The sequence below is a fragment of the Giraffa tippelskirchi genome, chromosome X (genome assembly GCF_054371585.1).
Source record: "Giraffa tippelskirchi isolate mGirTip1 chromosome X, T2T-mGirTip1v1.2.pri, whole genome shotgun sequence".
Lineage (NCBI taxonomy): Eukaryota > Metazoa > Chordata > Mammalia > Artiodactyla > Giraffidae > Giraffa > Giraffa tippelskirchi.
Window position 1 is genome coordinate 54,976,788 of NC_137289.1, and position 20,075 is coordinate 54,996,862.

General features: G+C 46.2%; 1 protein-coding gene across 1 annotated transcript; it reads left to right on the forward strand.

Annotated features, from left to right (window-relative positions):
- The first annotated feature begins 10,238 nt into the window (after positions 1-10,238).
- Positions 10,239-13,177, forward strand: LOC145535894 (uncharacterized). The gene is made up of 3 exons (XM_081564237.1): positions 10,239-10,999; positions 11,775-11,973; positions 12,965-13,177. The coding sequence occupies exons 1-2, from the start codon at positions 10,417-10,419 to the stop codon at positions 11,930-11,932; spliced, it is 741 nt and encodes a 246-aa protein (XP_081420363.1). The 5' UTR covers positions 10,239-10,416; the 3' UTR covers positions 11,933-11,973; positions 12,965-13,177.
- Positions 13,178-20,075: the final 6,898 nt, after the last annotated feature.

Below are 20,075 nucleotides of genomic sequence, written 5' to 3' on the forward strand. Positions count from 1 at the left end.
GCTCGGGGTCCCTTGGGCACAAAATTCAGGGCCTCTGATACATGAAACAAGTCTGGAGGCAGGCAGGTGGGTTCTCAGTGTGCACATCCTCTCGATTGCCCTTGGCTGTTTGCAGAGAGATGAGGCTGGAAGAGGGTAGGAGTGGAACCTCTAAAGCATGGCGCCTATTACAAGCCCCTCTAACCTGGATCTCAGAGCAGTACTATGATCAACAACCGGTTCAGCACAGGCACTGTGACAGCCAGCCTCTAAGAATGCCCCAAAGATCCTTGCCTCCTGGTGTTCATGCTCTAGTGTAGAGCCTTATCTCATTTAATAAAGATGACCAAAAGACCCTGATGCTGGGAAAGATTGAGGGCAGGAGGAAAAGAGGGCGACAGAGGATGAGATGGTTGGATGGCATGACCGACTCAGTGGATATAAGTGTGAACAAACTCCAGGAGATAGTGAAGGTCAGGGAAGCCTGATGTGCTGCAGTCCATGGGGACATAAAGACTCAGACACGATTTAGCAACTGAACAATGTGACCAGCCATTTGTTACACAGCAATAGAAAAGTAAAATACATGTTGGCGCTGAGAGTAGGGTTTCATGGTAAACAATAACAACAAAGAAACAAAGAAAGGACTTTGAGAGAGTATTAGTCAAAGATGCTTTGAAGAGAACTTTATCAGAAGCCCAATTGAGGGCAATTGTGGAGGCTGCCAGTGAGTTATAAGGGAAATAGGGAAAGTGCTATAGAAACTGGAGGAAAGGATCCCTTTTTATATTTTAGCAGAAAGATAGGAGAAAGCACAGCACAAACCAATCAGAAACAACATGAGGCCTTTCAAATGACATTACGTGGATAAATTCCTACTTGGACTGCCCTTTGCTATTTTCTTAAATTTATCTTATTGAAGTATAGCTGATTTACAATGTTGTGCTAGCTTCTGCTGTACAGCAGAATGATTCAGTTATACATGCATATATATATATATATATATACACACACACACACACACACACACACACATATATATATATGTATATATACTTTTTCATATCTTTTTTCCATTATGGCTTGTTATAGGATATCGAATATAGTTCCCTGTCCTATACAGTGGGACTTTGTGGTATATCCATTCTATATATAATAGTTTGCATCTGCTAACCCCAAACTCCCAATCCATCCCTCCCCCCACACTCCTCCCGCTTGGCAATCACAAGTCTGTTCTCTGTCTGTGAGTCTGTTTCACAGATAAGTTTACTCGTGTCATGTTTTAGATTCCACATAAAAGTGCTACTGTATGGTATTTGTCTTTTTCTTTCTGACTTACTTTACTTAGTATGGTAAATCTCTAAGTCCATCTATGTTACTCCATGTTGCTGAAAATGGCATTATTTCATTCTGAGTAATGTACCACATCTTCTTTATCCATTCATCCGTTGATGGACATTCAGGTTGTTTCCATGTCTTGGCTGTTGTGAATAGTGTGGCCATTGTTTATGTATTTTTACTGTAAGGTGTCTCAATGTCTCTCTGAATGTACACAAGGGATAATGAAAATAAATGTTTTAATGTAGTTTGTCGGCTATCTAACGTAGTCAGACTTTTACTACAAAAGTCTGGGAGTGAGGACACAAGATTTCTAGTCTCAAAGGTATTATTATTATCAAATTGGTTACGTTCTCTTTGCTTTATTTATTTAGAAAGTGGTACTTGCACTTGCTATGGGACTCTTGTGCATTTTAACTTCTTAGTGATAATAGTAACACTACGAAAATTAAAATGGTAAGACTAAGAGCAAACACTTACATGACACTTAAGTGTCATGTGCTCTTCTGAGTGCTTTGTATGTATTAACTCATTTAATGAAAGTAAATACTGAGTGGGGGAGACAAAGCCCTGTGCCACTCCATAAGGGATACTGCATGTTACTATGCGATAATGCACTTTTAAAATGTTAACACCAATGACAGAAAAGAGGATGGCGTTGCATTAACTTTATTTTAGTGCTCATTTATGGAGCACCTACTAAGAAGAAAACACAGTACTATTGATAGGTGCTTTGGGAGAGACAGAGAGAAAGACATCCCTTCAAGATCCCAATCATTCAGAAGCTCATATCCTAGGGGTTGGGAGATGTAAGTAGGCACAAATATGTAAAAATTTGAAAATATATTAGGATATGAGACATGCTACCATAGAATATGAAAGAGGGGGTACCAACGAGACCTAGAGAGCACCTATACTGCCTTACCAAAAAATGCCTAAAGGAAATCCTCTACTGTCACCCCCTGACCTTTCTCCTTCTCTGATCCTGTATTCTGGTCAATTACAACTTCACCCCCCCCCCCACCTCCCTTAAATAGCTTTCATTTCTTAGGCCCATTTTCTTCTTTCCATCTTTTTGGCGGGGGGAAGGTCAGGAAATATTTCAGACCTACATAACAGTGTAAAGAATACGACATCCATGTACCCATCACCCAACTTCAGAAATCTTACACTACAGATACAGTTGAAGCCCGGTACATACCTGTGTCTTCCAGAAAGATATGCCCAAGCCCGGGTCCCTGGTACCTGTGAATGTGACCTTATTTGGAAATAGGGTCTTTGCAGTTGTAATTACATTAGGATCTAATTCAATGGAGTCACCCTGGATTTGGGATGGGCCCTAAATGGACTGGGTGATATTCTTATAACAGAAAGAAGAGTGGGATTTGAGATACAGACACAGGGAAGAAGGTCATGTGAAGACAGAGGCAGAGACTGGAGTTATTTTGCCACAAGCCAAGAAGTGCCAGAAGCCACCACAAACTGGGGGTGGAAAGGAGGATTCTCCTCCAGACCCTTGCTTTCAGACTTCTGACCTCTAGAACTGGTGAGAGAATAAATTTTATGTTGTTTTAAGCCACCTACTTTGTGGTAATTTGTTATGGCAGCCCTAGGAAAGTAAGAGTAACCCTTCCCAGTTGAATTCTCCTCTCTCCCTCTCCACTATCCTAAGCAAGGTGTTTATCATCCTCATACATGCCTTTCTACACATCACATATGCATGCATTCCTTCCATGCATACCTTTTAGTACATATATGTATCCATAGTCAGTGATTGTTTTGCATGTTTTTAAGCCTCATATTCATGATATCATAACGGTTCTATCCTTCTGAACCTAGTTGGTTCCCTCATCCATTTTTTCTTCACTGCCACCATCCAATCCCTGCCCTGCCAGGAGGTTTCTCTGTATCTCAGGGCCTTGAGAATTCTAGTCTCATCCCCATTCCAGGCTTTACTGTCCCATTCAGCTTACCTGAAATTGTATCAAGTCACTGAACAAATGATGGTCTTACCACAGGAGAAACTCAGTCCCTCACGACACCTGTCCCCCGCCCCATGCCCATCATTGCTCTAAGACGGTGATGCTGAAACTTTGAGATGCTTCAGAGTCACCTGGAGGACATGTAAAGCGCTGACAGCTGGGCCACCTTCAGAATAATGATCCAGTAAATCTGGAGTGGGGCCTGAGAAGTTGCACTTCTAACAAGTTCCCAGGTGATGCTGATGCCGCTGGTCTGTGGCAGCTCAGTAGCTCCATCTGGTCTCCAGACAAGCTTGGTCACCCACTGGTTCCTCTCACTAAAACGAAGTAGGGGCTAGACCTCCATCTCTCTCTTTACATAAATTGTTTGTCAATTGATATATTAATTAAACTGTGGCTGCAATAAAGGGCTTCCTGATAACTTGGTTGGTAAAGAATCCACCTGCAATGCAAGAACTTAAAAAAATGATTTCAACGACAGTAAAGTGGACCAAAACAAAAAGACACAAGATTCGTGTCAGTGTTACACATCTAGAAAATCTGCAGCTTATCCATGGCTAACAAATTTTTATTTTTAACATGAACAAACACAGTCAAATATATCTGACAAACATAAGAAAAAAAGTCAGATGTCAGTGGATAAGACATTTCACATGATGAAATCTGGAACAAAACCAGTGTTGATAAAATTCCCACTGGCTACCGAGAAGCTGAAAATCTCAAATCCGTGAGAGACAAGTCCATTGTTTCTTCCTCCATCATGTCTTTCTATGCTTGACAGCTGTGGGATGAAGTAAGAGTCAATTAACAATTGTAAACCAGGGGGCAGTCCCAAGATGGCAGAGGAACAGCACGGGGAGACCACTGTCTCCCCCTCAAATTCATCAAAAGATCATTTGAATGCTGAGCAACTTCCACAAAACAACTTCTGAATGCTGGCAGAGGGCACCAGGCACCCAGAAAGGCAGCCCAATCTCTTCGAAAGGAGGTAGGACAAAATATAAAAGACAAAAACTGAGACAAAAGATTTAGGGATGGAGACCTGTCCTGGGGAGGGAGTCAGGAAAGAGGAGAAGTCTCCACACAGTAGGAAACCCTCTCACAGGCGTGTCTGTGGGGAGTTCTGGAATCTCAGAGGGCAACATAACCAGGAGGGAAAAAAACAAAAAAACAAAACCCACAGAATACGTGCCTAACCACAACTGCCAGTGGAGAAGTGGCCCAGAAACTCCGGTCTACCACCGGTGAGTGGGGGCTGGGCAGGGAGGCGCAGGCTGCATAACTGGTCCTTACGGTAAGGACCGGGCCTGAATGCCCTGAGGACAATCTGAGGGAGCTAATGTTAGAGAGCAACCCAAACCATGGGATCTTCCAGAGAGACACACAAAAAAGGCCTTTCTCATGAAAGGCTCTATCGGCACACCTGGCACGCTCACAGAACAAAGGAGTGAGCAAATACCAGAGGAGAGCAAGCCAGCTGCCATATAGGGCCCTCCCTCCCCAGAGGCAGAGAGGCAGGTGAGAGATAGCCAGAGCTGGGCTGCTGCACTCTTGACCCCAGAGATCGCATCTTCCACCAAACTGTGAGCAGGCCCCCAGTTGCTAACCTCGTCTTCTTGGGATCCTAGCTGGTTGACATCTGCCAGGAGTGTCACAGCCTGAGATCAGCTCCCCAGAGGAGGCACACGGCACACCTGGAACTGTGCTCTTGCGGCACACCCAGGAAACTGAGTGGCGGGGACCAGGCAGGTGAGTAAGACGCATGGCCCACCTGGGACAGTGCACTCACCAAGCACCCGGTCGCCTGAGCTGCTCGGACCTGGGAAGGGCACAAAACACACAGCCTATCCGGGTCTGTGCCCTTGTGGAGCACCTGAGAACCTGAGCGTCTTAGACCTGGGAAGTGCATGAAACGCAGGGCCCACCTGGCACTTGGGACAGTGCCCTTGCAGAGCACCCTGGAGACTGATCAGTCTAGACCCGGGAAGCACATGCTGCCTTGGACTGTGACAAACCCAGGGTGGTCCATCCACTGCGAGCACTCCCCACACACGCCAGCGGTATTTGTTTGCAGTGTCCCTCCCTCTCCACAACACAACTGAACAAGTGAGCCTAAATAAGTGACCACCTTCGCCCCCTTGCGTCCAGGTGGAAATTAGACACTGAAGAGACTTGCAGACGAAGCCAAAATAAACAAAGAAGGGGGAACCGCTTTGGAAGTAACAGATACAGCAGATTGAAACCCTGCATTTAATACTGGAGACATTTGAGGGGCACCGATAGACCTTGAGAACAAGTACAAGCCAGAACAAGGGATGATCTGACACTGAACAGACCCCACAATGCCCAGAGAAATTCCTAGATATATTTTTACCGTTATCACTTTTTAATTTTTTTTAATATAGTTCTTTATTACTCCTTTAACTTTTGTTTTTATAGCCTACTATTACATTTCCAAAAAAAAACCTAATTTTTTTAGAAAAAAAATTCCATAGTTTTTTATTAGTGTGATTGATTATGTTTTGTGTTTTTTATATTTTATTTTTGAGAGTCTAATCTCTCTTCCAGGTTTCTAATCTTTGCTTTTTGTATTTGTTATCAATTTTGTACCTCTAAGAATCTAATCTTCAGTATCCATTTTCACTTAACGATTTGATTACCAGCTTGACTGCTCTCTCCCTTTTCTCCTCCAGGTCACCTCTATCGCCTTCCTCCCTCTTCTCTTCTGTACATAACTCTGTGAATCTCTCTGGGTGTTCCAGGCTGTGGAGAGCACTTAAGGATTAGATTAATGGATAGATTGTTCTCTCCCCTTTTGACTCCTCCTGGTCACCTCTATCTCCCTCCTCCCTCTTCGCTTCTCTATATAACTCTGTGAATCTCTCTGGGTGTTTCTGGCTGTGGAGAAGTGTTTCACCAATAAACCTAGGGGTTTTATCTTCTATGCTGTGTGGATGGAGAAGTCTTGAGGCTACTGTAAGACAGGGACTGAAAGCCAGAGGAAGGAGGCTTAACTCCAAAACTTTAGAACATCAGAGAACTCTTGACTTCAGAGAACATTAATAGACAAAGAGCTCACCCAAAAGTCTCCACAGTTACACTGAAACCAAGCTCCACCCAAGGGCTAACAAGATCCAGTGCAAGACACTCCACAATAATTCTCCAGCAAAACAGGAACCCAACCTTGAACATTAAAAGACGGGCTGCCCAAAGCCATGCTAAACCCACAGACACCCCAAAACTCACTACTGGACACTTCGTTGCACTCCAGAGAGAAGGGATCCAGTTCCACCCACCAGAACACAGACACAAGCTCCCCCAACCAGGAAACCTTGACAAGCCATTAGTCCAACCCCACCCACAGGGAGAAGACTCCACAATTAAGAGGAACCACGAACTTCCAGCCTGCAGAAAGGGCACCCCAAACACAGCAATCTAAACAAAATGAAAAGGCAGAGAAATATTCAGCAGGTGAAGGAACATGATAAAAAAAACCACCAAACCAAACAAAAGAGGAGGAGATAGGGAGTCTACCTGAAAAAGAATTCAGAATAATGACAGTGAAGATGATCCAAAATCTTGAAAACAAAATGGAGCTACAGATAAACAGACTAGAGGCAAGGATCGAGAAAATGCAAGAAATGTTTAACTAAAGACCTAGAAGAAATAAAGAAGAATCAATCAATAATGAATAATGCAGTAACTGAGATAAAAAGCACTCTGGAGGGAACCAACATTAGAATAACTGAGGCAGAAGAGAGAATAAGTGAGGTAGAAGACAGAATGGTGGAAATAAATGAAGCAGAGAGGAAAAAAGAAAAAAAGAATTAAAAGAAATGAGAACAAACTCAGAGAGCTCTGGGACAAAGTTAAATGCCCCAACATTCGAATCACAGGTGTCCCAGAAGAAGAAGACAAAAAGGAAGTGCATGAGAAAATACTTGAGGAGATAATAGTCGAAAACTTCCCTAATATGGGGAAGGAAACAGCCACCCACGTCCAAGAAACCCAGAGAGTCCCAAACAGGATAAACCCATCATTCTTTCTGGAGTTATTTCTCCACTGATCTCCAGTAGCATATTGGGCACCTATTCACCTGGGGAGTTCATCTTTTAGTGTCCTATCTTTTTGCCTTTTCATATTGTTCACAGGGTTCTCAAGGGAAGAATACTGAAGTGGTTTGCCATGCCCTTCTCCAGTGGACCACATTCTGTCAGACCTCTCCACTATGACCTGTCCGTCTTGCGTGGCCCCATATCGCATGGCTTAGTTTCATTGAGATAGACAAGGCTGTGGTCTGTGTGATCTGATTAGCTAGTTTTCTGTAATTTTAGTTCCAGTGTGTCTGCCCTCTGATGCCCTCTCACAACACCTACCGTCTTGCTTGTGTTTCTCTTACCTTGGACGTGGGGTATTTCTTCACAGCTGCTCCAGCAAAGTGCAGCCATTGCTCCTTACCTTGGACAAGGGGTATCTACTCACGACGGCCCTTCCTGATTTTTAATGTGGAGTAACTCCTCTCGGCCCAACTGTGCCCAAGCAGCCGCTGTTCCTTGAGCCTGGGGTAACTCCTCTCGACCGCCGCCCCTGGCCTCGGCCCGGGCTAGCTTCTCTCGGCCGCGGCCATCGGCCCCCTGCCCCGGCCGAGCTCCTCTTGGCCGCCGCCCCTGCCCCCGGCCTCCATTCTGGCCTAGCTCTGCCCCCAGGCCCCGGCCGGGCCTAGCTCCTCTCGGACGCCGTCCCCGGCCCCCGGCCCCCGGCCCCCGGCCCCCGGCCCCCGGCCCGCCCAAGTTCCTCTCGGCCGCCGCCACCAGCCCCCGGCCTGGCCTAGCTCCGCCCCCAGGCCACGGCCCGGCCTAGCTCCTCTCGGCCGCCGCCCCCGGCCCCCGGCCCCCGGCCCCCGGCCCAGCCTAGCTCCTCTCAGCCGCCGCCCCGGGCCCCCGGCCCCCGGCCCGGCCTAGCTCCTCTCGGGCGCCGCCCCCGGTCCCCGGCCCGCCCTAGCTCCTCTCGGCCGCCGCCCCCGGGCCCCGGCCCGGCCTAGCTCCTCTCGGCCGCCGCCCCCGGGCACCTGGCCCGCCCTAGCTCCTCTCGGCCGCCGCCCCCGGTCCCCGGCCCGCCCTAGCTCCTCTCGGCCATCGCCCCCGGGCCCCGGCCCGCCCTAGCTCCTCTCGGCCACCGCCCCCGGGCCCCGGCCCGGCCTAGCTCCTCTCGGCCGCCGCCCCCGGGCACCTGGCCCGCCCTAGCTCCTCTCGGCCGCCGCCCCCGGTCCCCGGCCCGCCCTAGCTCCTCTCGGCCGCCGCCCCCGGGCCCCTGGCCCGGCCTAGCTCCTCTCGGCCGCCGCCCCCGGGCCCCTGGCCCGGCCTAGTTCCTCTCGGCCGCCGCCCCCGGCCCCCGGCCTGGCCTAGCTCTGCCCCCAGGCCACGGCCCGGCCTAGCTCCTCTCGGGCGCCGCCCCCGGTCCCCGGCCCGCCGTAGCTCCTCTCGGCCGCCGCCCCCGGGCCCCTGGCCCGGCCTAGCTCCTCTCGGCCATCGCCCCCGGGCCCCGGCCCGCCCTAGCTCCTCTCGGCCGACGCCCCCGGGCCCCGGCCCGGCCTAGCTCCTCTCGGCCGCCGCCCCCGGGCACCTGGCCCGGCCTAGCTCCTCTCGGCCGCCGCCCCCGGTCCCCGGCCCGCCCTAGCTCCTCTCGGCCGCCGCCCCCGGGCCCCTGGCCCGGCCTAGCTCCTCTCGGCCGCCGCCCCCGGGCCCCTGGCCCGGCCTAGTTCCTCTCGGCCGCCGCCCCCGGCCCCCGGCCTGGCCTAGCTCTGCCCCCAGGCCCCGGCCCGCCCTAGCTCCTCTCGGCCGCCGCCCCCGGCCCCCGGCCCGGCCTAGCTCCTCTCGGCCATCGCCCCCGGCCCCCGGCCCGCCCTAGCTCCTCTCGGCCGCCGCCCCCGGCCCCCGGCCCCCGGCCTGCCTAGCTCCGCCCCCAGGCCCCGGCCCGGCCTAGCTCCTCTCGGCCGCCGCCCCCGGCCCCCGGCCCCCTGCCCGGCCTAGCTCCTCTCCCCGCTGCCCCCGGCCCAGCCTAGGTATTTCAGAACATTGACAAAGGAACTACAGTTCCCAGTGCTATATAGCAAAACTTTGTTGGTTAGTGCACATCTTTTTTAAAAATTAGAAATCTAGCATTCTATTCATACTAAGTCAAACAAGTGGAATCAAAATGTCATAAATTTTTTAGTTAGGCAAACATTAACAAGTTTTCTAAGATATATATTATACATACTAGTGAGTAACTATTATTCACTTAATACCATTGTACCATGATTGGTCAACAGAAAAGGAATAGAATTCTATATCACCAAAGCTACCATTTAATAGAAAAACCTGTAATCACTTTTTAAAATCCTGACACATGTTAGAATTATCTTAGAATTTTTTGAAAAATGCCAAGGTATTGCCTTTATTCTCCAAAGCTACAGATATGTTGCTAATGAGCAGCCATGCTTAAAATCAACTGGACCATAATGATGATCTTTTAGTTTTATCTAATTTGTTTCATGTTTTCTATTTCATATTTGGTGCTCCTGTTTAATTTATTTTATGTTTTCTAATTTCTCCATCTCTTTCTTTTGATGTTCTTTCTCAGGCCTTTATTAACTTTTTAAAATAAGTGTATCTCTGATGACCTGAGCTGACACAGGGTGGCAACTGGGGACCACATCCAGCTTCCCATACCCCAGGGTACAGCCCTATAGGGACATTGCCTTTTCGTTTTCGCAATGGTGCAATCAGTGTAAAGGAAGGGACTCCTGTGGGCTCAAAGTATGACCTGGGGCTGGAAGGCTTCCATGCAGTCTGAAAGCCTTGATCACTCATTGGACGGTGGTCATGCCAGCCCTTGCCTCCTGGCCAATGAGCTTAGAGCTGGTGCTGGAGGAAGTGGTCCCCAGTTGACCCTTCAGGCTCCACCTACCGTCGCAGACTCCTGTTCGTTGTGCAGCCAACGTCTCTGCTGTCCCCACCCCCACCCTGCGGTCCCACCACCAACAGCCTCTCCTTGACACGACGCTCAGCCCAGCGGCCGCCATCTTCCCCACGGACGTTACTGCAGGCCCTTCACTGTCTAGCACATCTCTCCTGCCATGTCTGCCACAGAGGAGCACGACTGGATCCCAGGTGGCCAGGATAGAGCTGGTGGCAGGGCAGGCCGCGACCCCAGTCTCCTTGGGGTCCAGGCATCTGCTTGGGAGGGGATGGAAGGAGTCGAGGAGGCCACGGCTCTTCTGGCCTCCTTGGAGGTCTCCAGAGCCCTTCCCGGGGAGCAGAATTGGCCACAGGCTGCAGTGGAAGAGGAATGTGATAGAGAGCCGTTAGAGGAGGAGAAAATGGCAGAAGATGTAGAGGAGATGGAGGAGGACGAGGAAGAGGGTGAGACCGATTTCGAGCTGGAGGAGGAGGACACAGAAGAGGAAGACGAGAATGAGCAGGAGGGTGTGGCAGGGGTTACAGGCCTCGGGTTCTCTGCGGCGAGGTTTGGGCCCCTGTTCTGGAATCAGGTCGAGTCCTTTCTACACAATTTATATAACAACAAAAATGTCCTGTTCCGGCCTCACGCTGACCGCCTGATGGCCAGGGGCCGCTCCCAGCTACCCTCGGACCCTGGAGAAGGTCCGGTGCCTCCTCAGGAGCAGGAAGACCTGGGAGAGGGAGGCAGAGTCTTGCAGGGTGAGTACCCGGTGGAGGGCGCTCCACCCTGGGAGCTGCGGGATCCTGTGGAGGGGGTTGCATCCTAGAAGACAGAGGAATCAGCGGTGGAGGCTGAGTTCTGGGCGAGGGAGGCCCTGACGGCTGCCTCTGAAACTGGGAGGTTGAGGCCTGTGGTCCCAGAGGGGCCAAGGCGGGCAAGTGGTGGCTGAGCCCTCAGGCCCTTATGGGGCCATTGAGCTCAAAGGCAGGTCTCTAGCAGTCAAAACAGTGGGTCAAAACTCTCAAAAACCTCCGGGCAGAGTTTGCACAAGTGGATGCCCAATTCTATAGACCTTCATGGTCTCGAGAAAAAGCATGCTGCCTTCTACCAACCTAGAGGCAAACAAGTGGCATCCCTCCCTTTTGGTCAATGGCTTTAAAAAATGTGAATATTCTCAGTAGAAGGATCTGAGAAAACGATGACATAGCACAGGGGCACTTTTCAGCGATTGAGGAATCTGTGAGTGTACCCACAGAATTTGTCTTTAAATCAAACGAACATTTTTTCCATTGAGGTTCTGACAAACACATACAAAATGGTATCATTATCAAATGATTTGGATCCCTTCTCCAAAGGGGCCAGAAATAATCAGAGAGATCTGTGTGAGATCTACTGGAAAGAGGGGGAAAATATTTGTGAAAATTGTCAAGCAGCAGAAATGAGAGGAGGGGGGCTAGAAATATATCAACCAGTAGAAATATGCCCAGCTATTGTTTGTTTTTTCTTTTATTAAACATATTTCTCTTCTCTCAGGCCTAGACTCTGCTGCTGATTTTAAGTTGGGATATTTTCCTTGCCAACTTTTGACCCCAAAGTCTGCATCATACTGCCCTAATGACGAGGGTGAGCATCAGTATGAAAACGCTGATGAAGAGGAAGAGGATGGAAATGAAAAACCTGAAGGACTCTGAATGGATGTGGTCTCAGCAAAGAGCAGCTCTGGATAGTACAGGTATTATTGTATAGGCTCTAGTATGACATAAACATTCATGACACATACCTGTGACTGACAGCTTTATATTTTTTAATTTTTCTTCTGTAAAGTAAATAAGAAAATTGTTGAAATTTAATTTTGGGAAAACAGTTTATTGTTAATAATGTATTCTAGATAACGTAGGAGGCAGGATGTTCTGAAATGTATTTCATTTATAGCCATGAGTCCTTTGTCCTGTAGCTTTAAGACTACTACAGATGGGAAATTTACCAGACCTGGAAATGGAGACCAATGCTTCTTTAGAGAATAGTCACCAGAAGCAGCAGCTAAAGTGACTAGGCCATGCATTAGCTGTATCTTCATCACCTGGCCACACAACTGTAGTCTCTTGTACAGACAATGACTTTGAGAAAGTGATTCCTTACAGAGTAGTAAGATGTTAGGGGTTTCAAGAGAACTGCATTTCAAGATTAATTCACAAATACTAGTTCAATTTAGATTTTTTATTCAAAAGAAAAGAAAATTAGTCTTAGTAAGATTACTGGTTATCACTGAGTTGATAATTAAATCTTTGTTTCTGTTTCCTCTATTTATTCATCTTGTAGTCTCTCTCACTCACTCTCTCACTCTTCCTTAATTTTCATGCATGTCGATGTTTGATAAAGCCTCTTTCTCATTTTACACATGTGGAAACTGAAGGTCTGGAAATACAAGGGATTTATGATTTGTGTAAGGAACAACAGTTTTTAAGGTGGAATGATTATTTAAATCACAGTGTGGCCTTTCAAGGAAAAAGCAAGCATTTATAGTGGTGGGCAAGAGGGAGATAAGTTTTGCATGATGAAATGATGTGCACCCTGATCACCAAGGGTCTGGGTTACGAGAAGAAAACATTTTGTTTTCTTCTCACTGAGAAAATAGATGTACATAGTATTGACTCATATTTAGAAAGTCACTGGTGCACGTTATTGGGGTACAATTGTTAATTGGTTCTTATTTCATCCTACAGTGGGAAGGCATAGAAAGAAGCAGACAGCAAAAGAAAAGATGGATTTGTTCTTCATGGATATTCTTGTTTTCATTAGCCTGAAATACTAATTTTGTTTCAAAGTTTCAACACCCCAAAATGGTATTAACTACTGACATCTGACTTTACTCTTACCTTTTACAGATAATTTGATAGTATTGTTCACATTGGAAATAAAAGCTTGTTTGAAATTAATACGCTGTAGTGTTTTTTTTTTTCGCATAAATAACACTGACTCAAATCTGTCATTGTTCTATTTATTTTGGCCCACCTTACTGTCACTGAAAGGGATTTCTTTCAGCTATTTGTCAAGCCTGTTTTAAATCCTTTAATTGCTGCCCCAAATAAATTAAAATATAAGGCTATAAGTAATTTGTGTGATGGTGCCGTAGCCTCTGCTATATTTTATTGAAAGAAACTGATGGATGACCTAGCTTGCCTGGACCAGCAGCATCAGCATCACCTGGGAACTTGTTTGCAATGCACATTCTCAGACCCTGCTCCAGATCTACTGAGTTGGAAATTCTGAAGGTAGGCTGCCAGCCATCAGGGTTTTACAGTCCTCCAGGTGCTACTGAAGCACACAAGTTTCAGAACCACTGCTTTAGAGCAGTGGGGGAAAGGTTCACTACACCTACTGTAGGATCATCCTTAATTCACTGACTTGGTACTGTTGCAGGTACACTAAACAGGGTGGTAAGAGCTGGACTTAGGAAGACACTAGAATTCTCAGGGGCTTGAGACACAAAGAACTCTGGGAGGGGTGTGTTAGTATCCTAAGGTTACCATAACAAATTGCCACAAACCAGATGGCTTAAAACAACAGAAATACATTATCTCACAGTTCTGGAGGCCAGAAGTCTGAGGTGAAGGTATCGACAAGGGTGGTCCCTTCCAGAGGCTCTGAGGGAGAATCTGTTTCATGCCTCTCTCCTAATTTCTGGTGGTTGCTGTCAATCATTGGCATCGCTTGCCTTGTAAATACGTGATTCCAATCTCCATCGTCACATAGCGTTTTCCCCTGTCTGTTTCTGTGTCCTTTCGCTTCTCATAAGAATACCAGTTATACTGAATTAAGGGCCCACCCTAATCCAGTATGACCTCATCTTAACTTTATTATACCTGCAAATACCCTACTTCCAAATAAGGTCACATTTACAGGTTCACGGGGAAAAGAACTTCAACATACCTTTTCAGGGGGACAAAATTCAGCTTATAACAAGGGGCAAAGATTCAGGGGTGGAAGTGACAAATGGATAAAAACCTACATCCAAAAGGATAAAGGCGTCATGCTACCATGCATATATGAAGTTTAAAAACATGCAACAATTCTATTGATTATAGGTTCATGTATTTGTAGTAAAAGGTATACATAGGAGTGATGCATGCATATGCAGCATGCAGAAAGGTGTGTATGAAAACAATAAACTTTCTAAGACTGGTTAAATCTTATGGAAGAGAGGGAGAATTCAACAGGGGAGAGGTATATTGGGTTTAAATTTTATTTGTAATCTTTTGTTTCTTAAGATGGGTGATGCTTGCCTGGGTGTTGTAATCTCTGTACCTTTGTCTAGGTCTGAAATACGTCCTCATTTAAAGAAAATTGAAAGAAGAAATGGGCCTAATATCTGGAACTTATTGAAGGAAAAATGTAAAGTGGTATTTGAGCAGAGTGGAGGATCAGAGAAGGAGAGTACCAGGGGTTTGAGGGTAGAAGGCCTTCTTTCTATATTTAGTTAAGGCCACTTGAATGCTCTCTAGTTAGCAGCAATACCTTTCCCTATTTTCTGTGCTAGTTCATCTCATATCCTCGAGTATATTAACATTATTTATATGAGTGTATCTCCCCAAAAGTGTGAGCTTCTGAATAGTTGAGAAGTTAAAGGCTTCTATTCATATATCCTAAAGCATTGGGTTTTCTTCTTGGGTGCTTGATAAAGGTCTGTTAAAGTGAAGTTAGTATAAGGTATCCACAACCCTTTTCCATGTCTCTGGTTTTGAGATTTAAAAATGTATTATCACATAGCAACACAGAGTATTCCTTATGGCTAGAACAAAGAAAAAAGGCACAAGGCCTTTTGTCACTGTTGTTTAATGAAAGAACAGTCCGAGTAGAAATTTATCCATGTAGTGTCCCTTGAAAGGCTTCAGATTGGTTCTGTTTGGTTCATGCCATGCTAGGGTGTGTGTGTGTGTGTGTGTGTGTGTGTGTGTGTGTGTATGTGTGTGTGTGTGTATTTCTGTGTTAATATAGTTAATATAATTCAGTCATGTAATTCAGTCATGTCTTCATGCCATGCTAGGGGTGTGTGTGTGTGTGTGTGTGTGTGTGTGTGTGTGTATTTCTGTGTTAATATAGTTAATATAATTCAGTCATGTCTGACTCTTTGCAACCCGGTGGACTGCAGGCCACCAGGTTCCTCTGTCCATAGGATTATCCCAGTGAGAACACTGGGGTGAGTTGGCATTTCCTCCTCCAGGGGATCTTCCCAACAACCTGCATCTCCTGCATCTCCTGCTCTGCAGGCAATTCTTTACCACCGAGTCCCCCATGTATTAACCATAATTAATATGAAAGGCCCTTATGTGGGCTTAAGAAGTTTTAGAGGTTCACTTTAGACAAAAACACACACCTCTTTTTGAGATAAGCCTTTTTTGGTGCATACTCTGAGTCCATGTCCCTGCCTTTCATTGTGGTCCAAGTACCTGGGACCCTGAATTTACTCCCCAAGTGGCCCCATGTCCCCAGCACCAAAAGGCATGTGTGCTCCTCTTCACTGAGTCTGTGCTTCTAAGGGTTGAGTGGCACTGCCAGTGCTATACTCTCAGGACTGAGAGGAATCTAAGAGGTGGTGGCTTTAGATACAGACGACAGGACAAGTGGGCCACATTATCCACATAGATATACATGAAGCCTCTCACGGTGAGAGAGGAAGCTCAGGCTTGCTGTTCTGAAGATTGTTGAAGCTCTAACATACCAAGTTTCTCTAGGTCTCTGAGAGATGACCCCTAAATCAGATCAGGGACAAACTCTGCATTTTCTGTTACTCTGAGTGTTTGTGGGTTTACTTATTTTCACATGTGTCAAATATGTTCTCACTGAGTCCTTCAACCTTGAAAATTTTGGGCTTCTTTAGGAAAAGACCTGTCTTGTATTTCTCTGTCTCACCCAGGAAAGGTTAGGATGTTTTGATATTTTCCTTGGTTATGGCTCCATCTTCTGAAAGGATGTGATCCAAAACTCTCCTTTTATTCCACTACATGGGAGATGACCATTGGGAAAGAAACAAAGGGGTAGGGTGGGTGCCAGAGTAAACAGTTTTCTGTACCACTTAGGGATATTCTAATGATACTAAGGTCAGTGATGAAGAATCACTTGTACTCTAAGCCCCCTATTTTCAGATGCTTATAACTCCGAGCAATACAAATGAGTACACGTTCACAACTCTAACGTGGCAGGATTCTAAGACAATGATGTTTTGTGAAATGTGGTATTATCAAGTCCTCTGTGATGTGAATCACATCATATCGTAGCATAGGTTTTGAGGCATGAAATTTACATTTCTTAGAAGTCTAACCAATGCATTATGTGTGTTTAGAGATGAGGAATTGATTTCACCACCAAATCCATGAAGAAAATGAGTTTAAAACTATTCTAAGAGGCACCTAAAGTTTGGCTCTTTTTCTCTCCCTCTCATCCAATTTATTTACTCTGGTGCCTTTCTTTCATTTTTCCCACCTTATTTTAGACCCCATCAGTTCCTTATAAATTATGAACTATTTCATATATAGAGAATATAATACAGCGTATATGTAAGGTATATCATAATAATATAAAAACCTGTATACCAATCACCAAGCTTGAAAATTAGAACATAGCCAATGCTTTTGAATCCTACCTGTGCCCTACCTGATTCACCTTCTCATTCCTTCCCAGAGGTAACAACTCTCCTGAACTTTATTAATAATTCACTTATTTATACATTCACTGCATGGAAATGTTCCTTTAAATTATGTTATTTCTTGTCCATTTCAGACTGTATGTAAATATAATTATACTAGATGTATTACTTCTCTTTCTCCCCTCCCCCACCACCCCATGTTTGCGAGATTTATCCATATTGATGTATACAACTATAGTAATCAGTCTTCAATGCCATCAGTTACCCATCATATGCAAATCCCACAATGTGTCTATTTCCTGTCTGTTTTCTTTTCATTTTTATCCTTTTGCAAATTATTGTGTGGTGAACTTTCTCATTCATGTCCCCTGATGCCCATCCATGAGAGTTTCTCTAGATTCTCAGTTGAGGGCAATTTTCTACACCACGCCCCCCCACCCCAACCAGGGCTACATTTGATAATGTCTGGAAACATTTTTGGTTGTGCTACTGACATCTAGTGGGTAGAGGCCAGGGATACTGCTAAACATCCTACAACGCACAGGACAGTTTTCCACGATGCAAAATTATCTGTTCCAAAATGTTGAGAAGCCCTGATCTCGAGTACATGCCTAGACATGAAAGTCCTGGATCGTAGCGTGTGCCCAAGTTCTGTTGCAGGGAAAAGTCAATTCTGACCCCATGTTGGAACTGTTACTTTGACTTGCTTTTCATTGCTTTTATTATTATCATCATACATAATGGCTGCCTCTGAGACTCCTGCTTCTCTGCCCAACTGTTAAAACTAAAGTGCCTTTTTCAGGACCCTGTTCACCTGTGAATGACAGGAAGGAAGAAGTTAAACATCCCCTGCCTATGGCTTGCCATTCTAAAAGATATTTACAAGATTTATGGGCTTTTCTTCACCTCCTACCAGCTGATCTATAAAGGAACCTGGCATCCAGACCCTGATAAGATGGTTATATCGAGACATTAGTCTGCCATCTGATAAGTCAGATGGCTTTCCAAATAAAATCATATTCCTTGCCTCAACACCTTATCTCTGATTCATTGGCCCATCGTGCAGGGAGCAGAGAAAACTTAGCCTCAGTAACAGTTCAACTTTACTTGTTGTTGTTTAGGTGCTAAGTCGTGTCTGACTCTTTTGTGACCCCATGGACTGTAGCCCGCAAGGCTCCCCTGACCATGGGATTTCCTAGTCAAGACTACTGGAGTGGGTTGCCATTTCCTGCTCCAGGGGATCTTCCTGACCCAGGGATCAAGCTTGCATCTCCTGCATTGGCAGGCGGATTCTCTATTGCTGAACCAGCTGGGAAGCCTGTCAACTTTACTAGGTAATCTCAATTATCTTTCAAAATGGTTGTACCAGTTTATATTCCCAATACCAGACAATGAGATTTCTCTTTGCTCCACGTTCTTGCCAACTTACAGCATACTTACTGTCACTAATTTTTTTTAAGTTGTAAATTTTTTTGTTTTCTTTTTAATATTTATTTATTTACCTGCATTGGGTCTTCGTTGTGGCATGTGGGATCTTTGTTTCAGTGTACGTTGTGGCACATGGGCTCAGTAGTTGCGGGTCTCCGGTTGTGAGACGTGGGCTTAGCTGCTCAGCAGCATATGGGAATCTTAATTCCCTGTGTGCATGTGTGATTAGTCACTAAGTTGTGTCCGACTCTTTCGGACCCATTGGACTGTAGCCTGCCAGGCTCCTCAATCCCAGAATCCTGAGATTCTCCAGGCAATAATACTGGAGTGGGTTGCCATGCCTTCCTCCAGGGGATCTTCCTGACCCAGGAATCAAACCTGCATCTCCTGTGCCTCCTACACTATAGAGGATTCTTTCTTTACCCGCTAGCTGTCGGGGAAGCCCCTTAGTTCCCTGACCAGTGACCAAACCCGCGTTGCCTGCATTGCAAGGTGGGTTCTTAACCATCGACTACCAGGGCAGTCTCAGCAATATATACTGGGCTTCCCTGGTGGCTCAGATGATAAAGAATCCACCTGCAATGCAGGAGACCTGGGTTCAATCACTGGGTTGGGAAGATCCCCTGGAGGAGGGAATGGAGGATTCTTTCTTTATCTGCTAGCCATCGGGAAGCCCCTTAGTTCCCTGACCAGAGACCAAACCTGCTTTCCCTGCATTGCAAGGCGGGTTCTTAACCATCGACCACCAGGGAAGTCCCAACAATATATACTATATGAGGCCATTTTTAAGGGCCTCCCTGGTGGCTTAGATGGTAAAGAATCTGCTTGCAATGCAGGAGACCCAGGTTCATCTCTGCATCAGGCAGATCCTCTGGAGAAGGGAATGGCTACCCACTCCAGTACTTGTGGGGCTTCCCTGGTGGCTCAGATGGTAAAGAATCTTCCTGCAATGTGGGAGACCTGGGTTTGATCCCTGGGTCAGGAAGAACACTGGAGAAGGGAATGGCAACCTCACCCCAGTATTCTTGCCTGGAGAATTTACAAAATTAAACAACAGGGATGCATAAATAGATGATAAGAATATTCAAAACAACTGGGGGTATGAGAAAAAAGAATGAGAGACTTTTGGGGAGGTTCGTTTTTATTTAACTCAGGTATTTACAATTTAAAGAACTATTTTCCTGAATAATACCACGTAACTGGCATGATCAGGAGGGTGGGAAGCGAGGAAGCCACTGGACTACTCTGTTTCTGCTGAGACCATCACAGATTTTGGTTGCGAGACCACACTGACTCCTTCTCCATCTATACAGTCAAAGTAGATGTCTCATGCCTTGCCTTTTGCTACCCACAAATCTAGGAACTGTACCCTGGGACCTCTATTATCACTGATGCAAAAGAAGTGAAATTTTCTGAGCCCATGCTCACTAACAGAAAACAGAAACCACAGAAGAAGCATGGACTACACCTCACTTCTCCTTCCAAGTCTCATGGGCGTTTCTTATCTGCTTGGCAGAGGCTTCTATTCGTGGAATCCAGGCCATAGGGGCAAGAGTTCAGGAAATGTAGTCTTGATTTCCAACCTCTATCAAGCCTTACCTGGTGTAATTGGGTTTGGGATGGAGTCAGGTGAGCTGATCTATGACATTTGCCACAGGATGTAAAACTGAAGGTGGAGATGCCAGTTAGGAGGCTATTGTAGTAGTCCACCCGAGAGATGATGTTGTCTTGGATCAGGGTGACAAAAGCAAAGGTGTTAGAAG